This window comes from Nelumbo nucifera, chromosome 6 (assembly GCF_055504915.1).
Source record: "Nelumbo nucifera cultivar China Antique chromosome 6, China Antique-T2T, whole genome shotgun sequence".
NCBI lineage: Eukaryota > Viridiplantae > Streptophyta > Magnoliopsida > Proteales > Nelumbonaceae > Nelumbo > Nelumbo nucifera.
The window spans coordinates 65,202,633-65,215,835 of NC_142654.1; the positions used below are offsets into that span (position 1 = coordinate 65,202,633).

At 35.6% G+C, this 13,203-nt stretch overlaps 1 protein-coding gene across 1 annotated transcript; it reads left to right on the top strand.

Moving 5' to 3' along the window:
• Positions 1-9,362: 9,362 nt before the first annotated feature.
• ANT1 (aromatic and neutral transporter 1) lies at positions 9,363-11,931 on the top strand. Its single transcript, XM_010248792.3, has 3 exons — positions 9,363-10,064; positions 10,163-10,783; positions 11,214-11,931. Exons 1-3 carry the CDS (start codon positions 9,843-9,845, stop codon positions 11,634-11,636), a joined length of 1,266 nt encoding a protein of 421 aa, XP_010247094.1. The 5' UTR covers positions 9,363-9,842; the 3' UTR covers positions 11,637-11,931.
• The last annotated feature ends 1,272 nt before the right edge of the window (positions 11,932-13,203 follow it).

The window sequence follows — 13,203 nt, forward strand, 5'->3', positions numbered from 1 at the left end:
CGTTTTAGTGGTGTAGATTGCTGCTGTTGACACGCCTTACAACAGGTGTAACAGCTCTGGGATAAAAAGTTCAACGTGGCATTAACTTGATGGCAATGGCAACGTGGTGGATTCAGGGTGAGGGTTTTTTGAATTCTACACCTTTTCCACCTCCCAATCCATATACATACCACCACCTTATAAATTTGTATAGTTGTATATACAGCTAGAAATAATGGTGGGATTGGGATTAGAACCCCACCACATACATAGAATGCAAAATCCTTCCTGATACTCCCTTGTATTTGAGGGTAGACCTCCTGTATTTGAAGGTGGAGCAGTTTTATATATATATGCAAGGACAAGCAAAATAACCTCAACAAATATTATTAAACTTAACATATAATACATAAGTTTACATCCCTTACAATAATAATTTATTTATATTTAGCCTAATACTATATTCTACCCACACTCATATGAGTTGTAAAATTTTAAAACCTACCACTACACTAAAATTTATTATTCAAACAAAAATCTACTCCATAGGAAAAATTATGATGGGTACTTGTGTCAGGAGGGTGGAAATTGCTATCTCTAATGATTTATTTGGTTGTCGAGAAATAGTGGGATGAGAAGGGATGGGATGGGAAAAGATGGGATGAAAGAGAAAAAATTATTTTCTCATTTTGACACCCAATGTTTGATTGTTGAGACCAATTATTCTGCAAAATTTGTTTTCTGTTGAGAAAATTTTGCAAGATGCTTAATTTCATTCCGCTTCAACCATCAACAACGGTGGAACATGAACATCCATGGTTTGTCTCCTATATTTTGATGGTCGAATTAAAGGGGTATTGGTTATTAGGTGAATCCAAGGGACGATAATGATATAAGTAATGGACCAAAAGGGGTATTGATGATCAATGATGATGATAGAAGTTTAGCAAGGTTTAGATCTGCAATAATAAATCGTTCTACTTAATAGCAGAGGTTTAATGATAACAAATCTGCAGAGGAGGTTTTAGCATATTTACATTACAAACTTGTTAGATTGTAATGATGACAACAGAGGTTTAAGCAGATCTACCAACATTTGGTTGTCGACTTTGAAAAGCTAAGAAATCAGGAATGGGAAGAAAACCAACAAAGTTTTAGAGAAAAAAAAAATAGTTTACTGGAGAAAAATGGAGCATGGATAGGTCTTACCTTCGTTGGAGATGAAGAATAGTGATTCGACTCTTTGGTAATTGGGGTTCTGAAGCTAAGCTAGGAAGAAAAACAATGAGGTTTTTGAGAAAAAAAAAATACAAAAAGAAAAGGTTCAATGAAAGAAAACCAAGGAGATTCTATGTCTTAACTTCACTGGAAATGAACACCCTATCGATAGGGTTTGAAGTTCCACTTGGAAGATAAAAGATAATGAGTTTTCAGAGGGTTTGATTGTAGGGATGTGAAGCTCAGTTAGGATGACTAGAAGAATGTTCATCTTCGGCATTTTTTCTCACCGACTTCTCATTGTTTTCGTTTCCTAGCGGGGCCTATCTGGTGAGACCCCACATCTCTATCCTATCCCATTGTTTTGATCAAAACAAACAAGAAAAAATAAAAATCTTATACGAATATTCCTATTTTCTCATCCCAGTTGTAGCAATCAAATATACAATTAATTTGACAGGTGATAAAGGCTATAACCTAGGCGGGGCCATCATGTTTGCCTTTATTTTGGTATTGAAATAATCGCCTTCTCCCATAGGGGCCTTAAATCATTTTTTCTTGGCACAATGCATTACTTTTTCAGCAATAATCATATAACTCTTCTCCGAATAATGGTGGGAGACGATTGCAAGGTTTGAAATCACATTTATTTTGGGACTACCTAGTTTACTTACCGAGCCACCACTCATTTCATAGGTTCTAAAACTTTAGTTCAGGCTGTTCAACTTAAAAATTAAATATGGTCTGAAGATTCTGAACCAATGTTTTAAAAAATAACTCGGAATCGGAACTATTCTGTTTACCAGTTTTTGATTCAATGATTTGACCATCCAGTCCGAACAGACGACCCATTATGACAAAATAAATAAAAATAATAATTAAAATTTAAAAACAGCCAAAATCATTGAATAGGTTGAATGGGTCGACAATTCAATTGTTCAGGTCAATGAATCATTGATTGATTCAATGATTTTTGACTAGAGGCCAGATTTAAGATAAAACAGAACTAGTTGCCTGAATAATTTCCAAACCAAATGATCCAATCATTCAAATCAATAACAGTTCAAAAACCATGGCCTGAACTTTCTACGTTTAGGAATTTGGAGTTCAGAAACTATTCCCTTCACTTCCTCTTTTATTTATTTCTTTAAATAATTTTTTCTCCCCATGAATAAAGCATACAAATAGGGGAGATATTCCTGATGCATGTATGACTGCAACATGCTCTATGGTGGGTTCGAGAAATCGAAACTCCCTTTGGAGGGCTGGAGCACACTAGCTTCCACCTTTCTAAGGTAGACCCCACACAGATAGCCTTTAAAGTTTAAGCCATGCTTATTACAAAATCCGAAAAGCCCAAAACAGTTGCCAGTTACTCATTTGAAGAGCTGTTCGTTTCGGCCTCTTAGAAGCTTGTCCCTTCACTGGCACTTCCTCTTTTATTTCTTTCTTTAAATAATTTTTAAGGGTCCAAATAAGCTGTATTTAGTGCCCATTTGGGAGAGATGAAGCATAGTGAATCCTGATCTTTTGAGGTGGATTCCACATGGACAACCAATAAACTATTATTTAGTGAAAATCTGGATAGCCCAAATAGACTGCCAGTCAATCATTTGAGAGCTATTTGCTTCAGTCTTTTTGGTTTCATGGGGTTACACAACGGGGTAGCCCATCCCCCATATATTCCCTTAGCCCCCCAAATCCTAGTGGCAGTGGACTATATATGTCTCTACTACAATTGAGTTAGAGATCCTACTGAGCCACTGTCATTTGGTTTTTTAGCATCTTTGAAAAGCTTATTTAGAGTGTTTCAAAGGAGCTGAGCTGAACTAGCTTAGTTGAAGATTCAGTTAAGCCTTCCCACATGAAATTTTAGTGTTTGTTTGGGAGGGCTGAGCTGAACATTCAGATAAGCTAATTCAGCTTCTTTGAAGCGCTCTGGATAAGCTATTCAAAGATGCTAAAATAGACAACCTAAAAATGACTAATTGACAGCTGATTTGGGCTAAAGGTTGTCTGTATAGGGCCCATCTTATAAAGCTAAAAGCCTTTGCGCTCTCAAATGGGAATAGAAATATTGTTTAAACACTACTCTCTACTTTGCTTAGTAGCTAGATTTTATCGTCCAAATGCATAATTTTATTTGCCGAGTTCAAATCGCCCCCCCCCCCCCCCCCACAAGACTGCGCCCCACAACATCCCACAGCACATCTCTGTCGTGTATTGAGAATATCTCCCGACGATGACATCATCATTTTTGGTACTATCATCGGGAGATATTCCCAATACATGGCGGGAGTGTACTGTGGGACATTGTGGGGCGCTGATTTGATCCCCCAATACATGGGGAGTTACCATAATTTGCTTTGTCTCTTTGAGGAAACCTATTTTCAATCTTCAAGTCATATAATGTTTTTCCAACATAAGCAAGTTTAAGATATAGCCCAGTTATGTTTTGGAAGGCTTCCTTTCTTTTTCTTTCTCGTCTGTTACTCATCATTATCCTATTTTGCATTTGAATAGGTGTACTCAATTTTTGAATTGTCAAATTCCAATGGATCATCTAGTAATTGAATGAAAGAAGTTATACATGATATTAAAACAGACTTAATTAGGCTGCATTTGGCATTCCTTATTTTAAGGACTTATCTCTCTTTTGCTGTTAAAATATCCCTATGGATACGGAGTTTTTAAGTGCAAAAAAGACATAAATCCTTATGATTATAAGCTATTCAATAATGAATGTCAAATGCAGCCTTAGTCTTAACCTTGAGTTTTTAAGAAATATGCAATTTTTATGATTATAAGCTATTCAATAATCATCCATGTTCTCATAAAAGACTATTTTCAGAAAAAAGAGTTTCAGGGAAAGACAGAAATTATATTTTTTGAGTATCTGATCAGCAGAAGGGAATTGATTATAAGCTATTCAATAATCACCCATGTTCTCATAAAAGACTAATGGCAGAAAAATTAGTTTCAGGAAAAAGACTGAAATTATATTTTCTGAGTATCTATCTGAACAGCAGAGGGGAATTGACAGCATAGAAGATGGTTACACTGCTGATGACATTGCAATTTCACTAAAATTTGATGTCTCTTTTACTTTTAAGTATAGCATTGTCTGATCTTTCACAATCTTGGTGACAGAACACTGTCAAACAAATCAAGTCAGATACCAATTCTTTTATTGCTGTTTTTGTTTCAAGTTTGCTTCTGCTGTTCTGAACTGCTATTCAATTTGGATACTTGATTCATGTTTCACATAAAAAGCTTAGGTTTTGTTTAAATTGTGGTAGAAATGGAATCTGGGAATGAACTATCAAAAAAAAAAGGAATCAGGGAATGTATTTTGCTCCAATCCGTAAATTCTCTGATTCTGTTCTTTGTATAAAAATAGGTAGAGCAGATTTTGATTTTATACTTTCTAGTAACGTGCCCTTATGCTAGTAGAAACAAAAATCAATGGTAAAGATCAACTTTTTAAAAAACGACCCGGAAACTGGCTACTGGCTTCCGGGTTGACGATCCGACCTTCCGATTCAAATGGATGGAGGACGGCCCATTTTGATAAACAAATTAAAAAATAAAAAAGGTTAAAACTATTGTCGATTCGTTCGACCGCCTGAGTCAATGGATTATTGACTTTTTCAACAGTTTTTGGTCAAAGACCAGGTTTGAAATAAAACAAAACCGATTGCCTAAATAATTCCCAAGCCGAACAGTCCAATCATCCAAGTCAACAGCGCTGGTGGTTCAAAAACCTTGGTGAAGATGTATATATTGAAAATACATATGGATGGATGAATCATGTATTATGTATTTATATGCTTACCGGAATTGTTTCTTGAATATTTACAATTGAGAAATGTTAAGCTGAGCTGATTATTGCTTATTAGTTCGTCTAGCCCAACACCCAACTGTATCTAGTCGAACCAATGTTTTTAAAACTTGACTTGCCAACATTTTTTGGGGGTTGAACGATTTGTCCATTTGGTCCAAATGGATAAATACATGATGTTTTTAAAAATATTAAAATATTAAAATATTAAAATAAAAATGACTTGAAAATCGTTATCCAGGTCTAACGTTTTAGTGGTTTAACCATATGGCTCAGCGGTTTGTTAATCAAGTCGATAATTTCTTTTGAAAAATTTGGGTAAAAATATGTTTAAAATAGAATTTCATAGCATCTATATATATATATTAAAACTGGTCCTGCCATGTTAGCATAGCTCTCCTTTGAGAGAATTTATTTATTTATTTTCTCATTTTTTATTTTTTTAATTCCATATCATTTTTCAAACAACCAATGAGATGCACTTTCCCAATAACCTAATTAATCTCTTCTCCTAAAATTACTCTTAAACTACCTCCCCCACTTTCTCCAAAATTATCTCTAATTCCTATTTATTTTCTAAATTATCTTTAATTCCTATTTATCTCCAAAATTATCTCTAATTTAGTAGAGATTTTCTCTCCTAAATTATCTCTAATTCCTATTTATCCTCTCCCCTACTTTTTATCTATATCTATCTAAACAAAGTTTGAATTAAAAATTTAAGAATTATTTATATATTCTAACAAAACTATAAAATAACTTTAAAATATTTATTAAAAACACAAAATTTTATATTTTTACAATATATATCACGAAATTATGTACTAACAATTTAAATTACGTTTTCATTGATTATCAATTTAAATGTTTTTTAAATATTTAATAATATGTAATAGATTTAAATAAATAAAATTCAAATAACAAACATTTTAAATATTTTATAGATTATTTAAATATTTAAATAACTAAATATTTATCACAACTATATTTCAAATAGTTAAAATAACGAAATTATGTAATCAATTTAAAAATTTTCTTCAAAGTAGAAAAATTATATAATCATAGTATAGAATAATTATAACATAATAGTTAATAATTTAATATATTACAAATTTAATAATGAAATTATGTAATCATAATGTAAATTATGATTTTATGGATAATTAAATTCAATAAATAATTAATATTTTAAAATTATGTAATATTTTACATATTATTTAAGTATTTAAATAACTAAATATTTTAAATAGCTAAAATAAACAAATTACATAATAAATATAAAAAATCTAAAAATTAGAAAAATAATTATAACATAATATTGAAATTAATAATAATTTAATATTTTTACATAATATTGTAAATAATTAACTTCACTTATATCAAGTAATAATTCGAGAAAATAACTTTCAAAAAAATAATATTTATTAATAATAATTTTAAACTCTTAATATATATTTATTATATAATTATATATACTAAAATTAATAATTATTGTCTTTTATGATAAATGTATTTTCAATAAGTATGTATAAATCTATTTTGTTTAGTTATTTAATAGAAAACTTTCAATAATTATTGGAGTTTAAATTACTATTATTGAAATTTTTAAATTTAATTTATTGTACTTATTGTATTTATTGTTTTTTTTTGTATAAGTTATTGATTAATATTTAGTAGAGATTAAACTATTATTTGAGATTATATTATTTGACTAAGTTAATATATTTTTAGTACTTATTGTATTTTTGTAATTTCTGTGATTATTGTAGTTTTCATTATCTATATATTTTCAATAATTGTATATTTTTGCTATAAATTTTCAATAATTATTGGAGATTAAACTATTGTTATTTATTAGAAATAAGACTACTAATTTAGCTGAAATTATGAGTGTTCATGAGTTGGTTCGGTGCGATCGTAGGCTATTTGGCCCACCAAATTGACCTGGTCAGGTTAGGGAGTTGGTTAGTTGAAACCGACTAACCTTTTGTGAAAGATTTAAACTCAAGTTGTACCACTCAAGTTGTATTGGTTTGAGTCGATGTTTTTGGTTTGTCAGTTTGTTCAAAAGATTTAAACTTAAAAATTTAATTTAATTTTAAAAATTACAGTGTGATTATTAAATAATAAATTTAAAAATTACATTTATTATATAAAACATTTTAGACTAAGAAATATGAGAAAATTCTCACTTTTTCATATTAAATTTTACATTTAAAATATAAAATATTAATATATATCCATGGTTAGGTCATTTTATTTTGGTCAGTTTACAAATGGCCAAAGTGAAACTGATCCAACTTAGTCGAATTGGAAAATTTTTGAACCCAAGACAACTTAAAATACTAGAAAACCGACCAACTCGGGTCGAGTTAATTGGGTTGTTTGGTTTCATCAGTTTGATAAATAAACCCAACTGAAATTAATAATTGTTATTTTTGTATTATAAAAATTTTATTAAAAGTAGTATATAAAATATGAATAATTATTAATTATTTAAAAAGTTAAAAATATAAAACAATTGTATACTCTTATGTGTTCCTTTTAGGGTCATTTATTAGAATACACTTTTAGGGATGTCAATTTTCCCCATCCCCAACAGGGACCTGACTTCCCCAACCTAATGGGGTTGGGGATGGGGATTGTTTTGGTGGGGTGGGGGCGGGGATAAGGATTAATAGGAATCCCCGGTTGAGGTTGGGGATTGAGGTCCCATTGAATGGAAATTTATTAAATCTTCAATTAACAATAATAGAAATTTACCATGTGGTTGATACTTAATATATCATTTTGATCATTTCTATCATCAAATTGAATATTGGGTTAACGGGGACAGTATTTTCAAAATTAGATCAAACCAGATGATTAGACCAAAAAATTTGGCAACCGGACACCGTTTCACCTCAAAATCGATTTTTTTTTCCAAAAATTGTTTATTTGGTTAGCGAATTGTTGACTTGGGCGGTCGAACCATCAACCCGGATAACAGTTTTTGTCCTTTTTTTTGTTTTTCTAATTTTTTTGTTAGAGCGGGTCATCTGTTTGGACCGAATAGTCGGACCGTTTGACCCTAAAAACGGTTCCCTATCCAGTCCAATTTTAAAAACCTTGGATGGGGAGTTGGTGCCTTGCCTTGAGCTTGGCTTGGTGTGCAGCATGGCCTGGCCCATGGACCAGCCCAACCCACAGCATGACATGGACCCGTGCGGGTTTGAGCTGTGGGTCGTGCCAAACCAACCCTCCCAATTATCTTAGAGAAGGGAGGCATGGCCTGGGATGCCTTGTGGGCCAACATGGCACGATTCGCACTTTGTGCGAGGCCAATGTGGGTCGTGTTGTGCCGATTCAACACGACCCAATTTACACCTCAACTTGAACCCACCCAATATTGGGGACGGGGCAAGGAAATTCAAGGATTCTCCATCCTTGATGAGGAGTGGATGCCTTGCCCCTGAACTCGCCTGACATTGAGGAGTGATTACCTTGCCCTGAACCCGCATGACACTAGGGACGAGACGAGAATGGGATAGAGTGTCTTGACTATGGGGCAGGGATGGGGTGCCCTGAACCCACCCCATTGTTATTCCTATATAATTGTTAATTATTAGTAGAATTAATAAAAATATTAGTTTTTATAATTATTTTTATTAATAAAACTAAATTTATTAAAAATAAAATTATTAAATTTTTAATCTTTTAGATTTTCTCATCGCACGGTCCCTGCTAGTATGGTTTTTAAAATCAATCGGAAACAGACCGCTTTGACCATCGTTTCCTAGATCAAATGGTCTGAGCCTCAATCAAACGGTTTTTGGTTCGAGAACCAAACCCGGATTCGTGACTGATCCGACCTTCGGTCCGATCCAATTTTCAAAACCACGCTGGCAAGTACCGATGGATAAAACTATAAAATTACGCTATAAATAGGAGGATGGGGATCCTGGATCCATCTTCAAATTATTTAATTAATAATAATAAATTAATAATTAATAATTCATCATTAATTAATATTTGTTAATAATTAAATAATTGTTTGTAATAATTAACAATCATTTAATTAATTAACCTGCTTCAAATAATCATAACCAACAAGAATTCTCACATTAGATGATAGATCAAGTTGGTGGAGGGTTGGAACGTGTTTGGATGGCAGAGAAGATCCCAATTCATTTACGGAATGGCCGCAAGTCACAGCACATCCCACCGTGCGTTGAGAATATAACATAGAATAAGAAGATGCTCCAGATGTGCGGCTGCAAGATGCTGTGAGGTTCGGAGCACTCTGTGGCAAGTAGATCCAGACCCATCCCATATGAATATGATTGCTTCCGCCTCCGCCATTAATATCGGCTCTGAGTACATACTCCGCCATTACTGTCTTACTGACTATGAGACTATCACAGTAACAGTATAGACGACCCTGCTCTGCTCTGTAAGGAGCAAAGCAAATCCTGACTCAACCCAGAACCCGGAACCCTCGGAGTCTGATGTTAAATAAGAGCAGAAACAACAAGAGTCCACAGTTGATAAGCAAGCTTTCTCATTTGTGGATAATGGCTACCTTGGTTGAGTGACGTGGCTTTCGTTTTCCACCGTCTGATGATCCGTCCCACCAAACTGCGCCACAGATAAGGCTTAGCTTTGCCATGCGTTGTTTTCAGGATTCAGGAGTCAGCAGGAGTCAGGACTAATAACAGCGAGAAAGAACAGTAGTAGATACCAGATTGTTCGAGTTATCGACAGAGAAAAAGTGATAATCTTGCTTGTTCAAATTCAAGGATCTTAGTGTCATCCTACTCCTACGATGGCGATGACAAAGGAAGGGAAAGGCCCAGCTGCTCCTCTGCTTGAACCATCATCGCCCACGGGTACATCTTCGGTTCAAACCCTAGGAAACATCATCGTCTCTATCGTCGGCACCGGCGTCTTAGGCCTCCCTTTCGCCTTTAAAGTCGCCGGTTGGCTCGCTGGATCTCTCGGGGTCATCATTGCCGCTCTGTCGACTTACTACTGCATGCTCCTCCTTGTTTGTTCTTCTTTCCTCTTTCCTTTCGTCCAGATTTTGATTAACTCTACCATATATCGAAAACCCACAAATATAATCCATCTTCTCTGTTTCTACAGGTTCACTGCAGAGACAGGTTAGCATCAGAAGAAGTTCATACGTATGGTGACTTGGGTTTCAAAGCCTTCGGAAGGACAGGTCGGTATCTGACGGAGTTCCTTATTTGCATCTCCCAATGTGGTGGCTCCGTTGCTTATCTCGTCTTCATCGGCCAAAACCTCTCATCCATAGTGGGCACCCATACCTTGACATTGTCTTCTTGCATATTCCTTCTCGTCCCCGTCGAAATCGCTCTCTCGTGGATTCGTTCTCTCTCCGCTCTCTCCCCTTTCAGCATCTTCGCAGACATCTGCAACGTGTTGGCGATAGCGATCGTCGTTAAGGAAGACCTCCAGTTGTTTGACGGTTTTTCTAAGAGAGAGGTGATTACAAGCGTTGGCGGGTTGCCGTTCGCCGGAGGGGTGGCGGTGTTTTGTTTCGAGGGTTTTGGAATGACTTTAGCGTTGGAAGCGTCAATGAGAGAGAGGAAGAATTTCCGGTGGGTGCTGGGACAGGCGTTCACTGGGATTACGCTTGTGTACGTGCTGTTTGGGTTCTTTGGTTACTTGGCTTACGGTGACCAAACTAGAGATATTATTACTCTTAACCTCCCAAAGAACTGGTCGGCCACCGCTGTAAAGGTAAACCCCATTACTACTCCGATGACGATTATACTCTGTTGTTGTTGTAGGGAGAGTTGAATCTATCCCATATCTAATAATCCCTCAAGGAACTTGAGCTGGGTTATGTCATATCTGGGTTGAATTTGGCTTGAGATTCTATGCTAGCAGCCTAGCATAGACACTATAAATTGTGAGTTTTGACTGAGAAAACTTGAAATGTCTCTTAAATGTAATTTAGTACTGTAACAAGTAACAGTTCTATTGAATTTCGATACATTCCTCAAGCCAAAGCCAACCAATACTGGAAAATTCAGCCCAAGCTTAATCCAACCGCGACTTAGTCACACCTCTTAATGCTCACATTACCCGCTTCCGTTGTTGTCAATGGCGGAGCCAAGATTTTTCTTGTTATTGGGTGTTAATATTGGTGTTGATATGTGAGAGGCAGATAGGACTGTGCGTGGCGCTAGCATTCACATTCCCGATAATGATGCACCCGATTCACGAGATCGTGGAGGGGAAGCTGAAAGAGACGAGTTGCTTTCAGAAACTATGCGGAGGCGATTGGATTGGCGGTGGAGGAGGAGGCGCGGCGGAGAAGACTGCAATCTGCTTGAGCCGAGCGTTGCTGGTGCTGGCGTTGGCGGTGGTAGCGTCCTGCGTGCCGGGATTTGGGGTGTTCGTGTCTTTTGTGGGGAGCACAGTGTGTGCACTGCTATCTTTCGTGATGCCCGCCATGTATCATCTGGTGTTGTTGGGGCCCAGCTTACGTCTCTGGCAAAGAGCCTTGGATTTCTGCCTTGTGGTCTGTGGTCTAGCTTTCGCTGCATACGGCACTTACAATGCCACCACTTCTCTGGGCACCTCCTAACCTAAGTCAGTCAAATCATCATACATTCATGAGTCATGACCATGGTGGGTTTTACAGGCTGCTGAAACTGCTTATCGTCGACCCATTGCCTGCAGTCTGCAGTGGTGAAAGGAAGAACAACAAATGTGTATCTATGTCGATTATGGCGGATGATCAGAGTTTGGTTGTCCTGATTGTCCTTATTATCTTTGATTCTTTTGTCCTTTAGCCATTTGTAACTTTATATTTCAGATTTTGGCTGCTTGCCCATATGGCCATAACTCGCTCATCTCTAAAATGGCACATGCCTTGCGTCAGGTCAAATGTGAAATGCTCTTTTTTTTATATATATAAACCAGACAGGAGCTAGACACAACCGAGGGGGCTGTCCCATCCTCAAATGTCAGCACAAGAAAGACAATAAGAATGTCAGCCTATGTGAAATGCCCTTCCATTTGAAAAGGTGGAGGTGTGGCGCCTCCTTTAGTGGTGGGCTTGGTGAATAAGCATTTTGCATTCGTTCAGGAATTTTGCTTTGAGCTTCTTCCACCGAGTTTCCTCTCTCGCCTTACCTATACAAGTTCATATCTGCGCCCCAGTCCCTATAACGTGTCACAGCACATCTCCGCGTGTATTAGGAACATCTTCCGATGATTGATATCATTGAGCCCCAGATCTGAACTCTACGGATACACCATTGTGTAATGGGAAAAAATTATTATCAAGGCCCTATTTGTTTTTTGGTTAAGTTATTTATCCTCGTAAATCCAGTATTTTTTAAAAATATTTATTTGGGTGAATGCATTTATTATGTTTTTTTATTTCTCAAAGGAGTATTTTTGTTTCATTAAAGTATCAGTAGGAAAAATTATTTATTCGGGTAAGTGATATCCATGAAAATAGAATTTCTCTACTCTCCGTATAAATCTCAAAAATCTCACAGATTCCGTTCTATTAGTCTATCATTTATGTTTTTAAATGATGCACTCTTTATTGGACTACGTCAGTAAGAAGTCTATCATTTATGGGTATATAGAATAGTAGAATGTGAGTATCATTTAAACCCCCACTCTCTCGTCTACATCTGCCGCCCATGGTTTGTTTCTATCTGTCAGGTTGGGCTTCGAAATGGCACAGTAGGCTTTTAGTCTGGTCTCTGCTTCTTTGGCCTCAGTGCTTTTAAAACCCTCCCTTGATACATCCAACAATGGGTTTCTACGTACTAAGGTGGCATCTTATTAAACAGGCAATTGGCATTGTGGGTTGTGTCTAAGAATAAGATTAGCCATTTATTTTCAAATAATAAAAAGTTGAAATCCATAGTCCACGCATTTCTTTTCTGTTTTCTGAAGACTCACGCATTTTTGTTAAGTATTTAATGAAATTTAAAAATGCCTATATAAAGTCCAGTTTATTTTATTTGTTTCAACATTTTTTTTGGGTAATCATTTGTTTTAACTTTTAAGTAAAATAAGAAGTAAGACAATGTAGTCCCCACTTTATACGAAAGCTAGAGATGAAGCCAGGGGAAAATTATATGGACCCAAAATATTTAGATATAATTGGTTTGGGTCTTAATGGGGTTGGA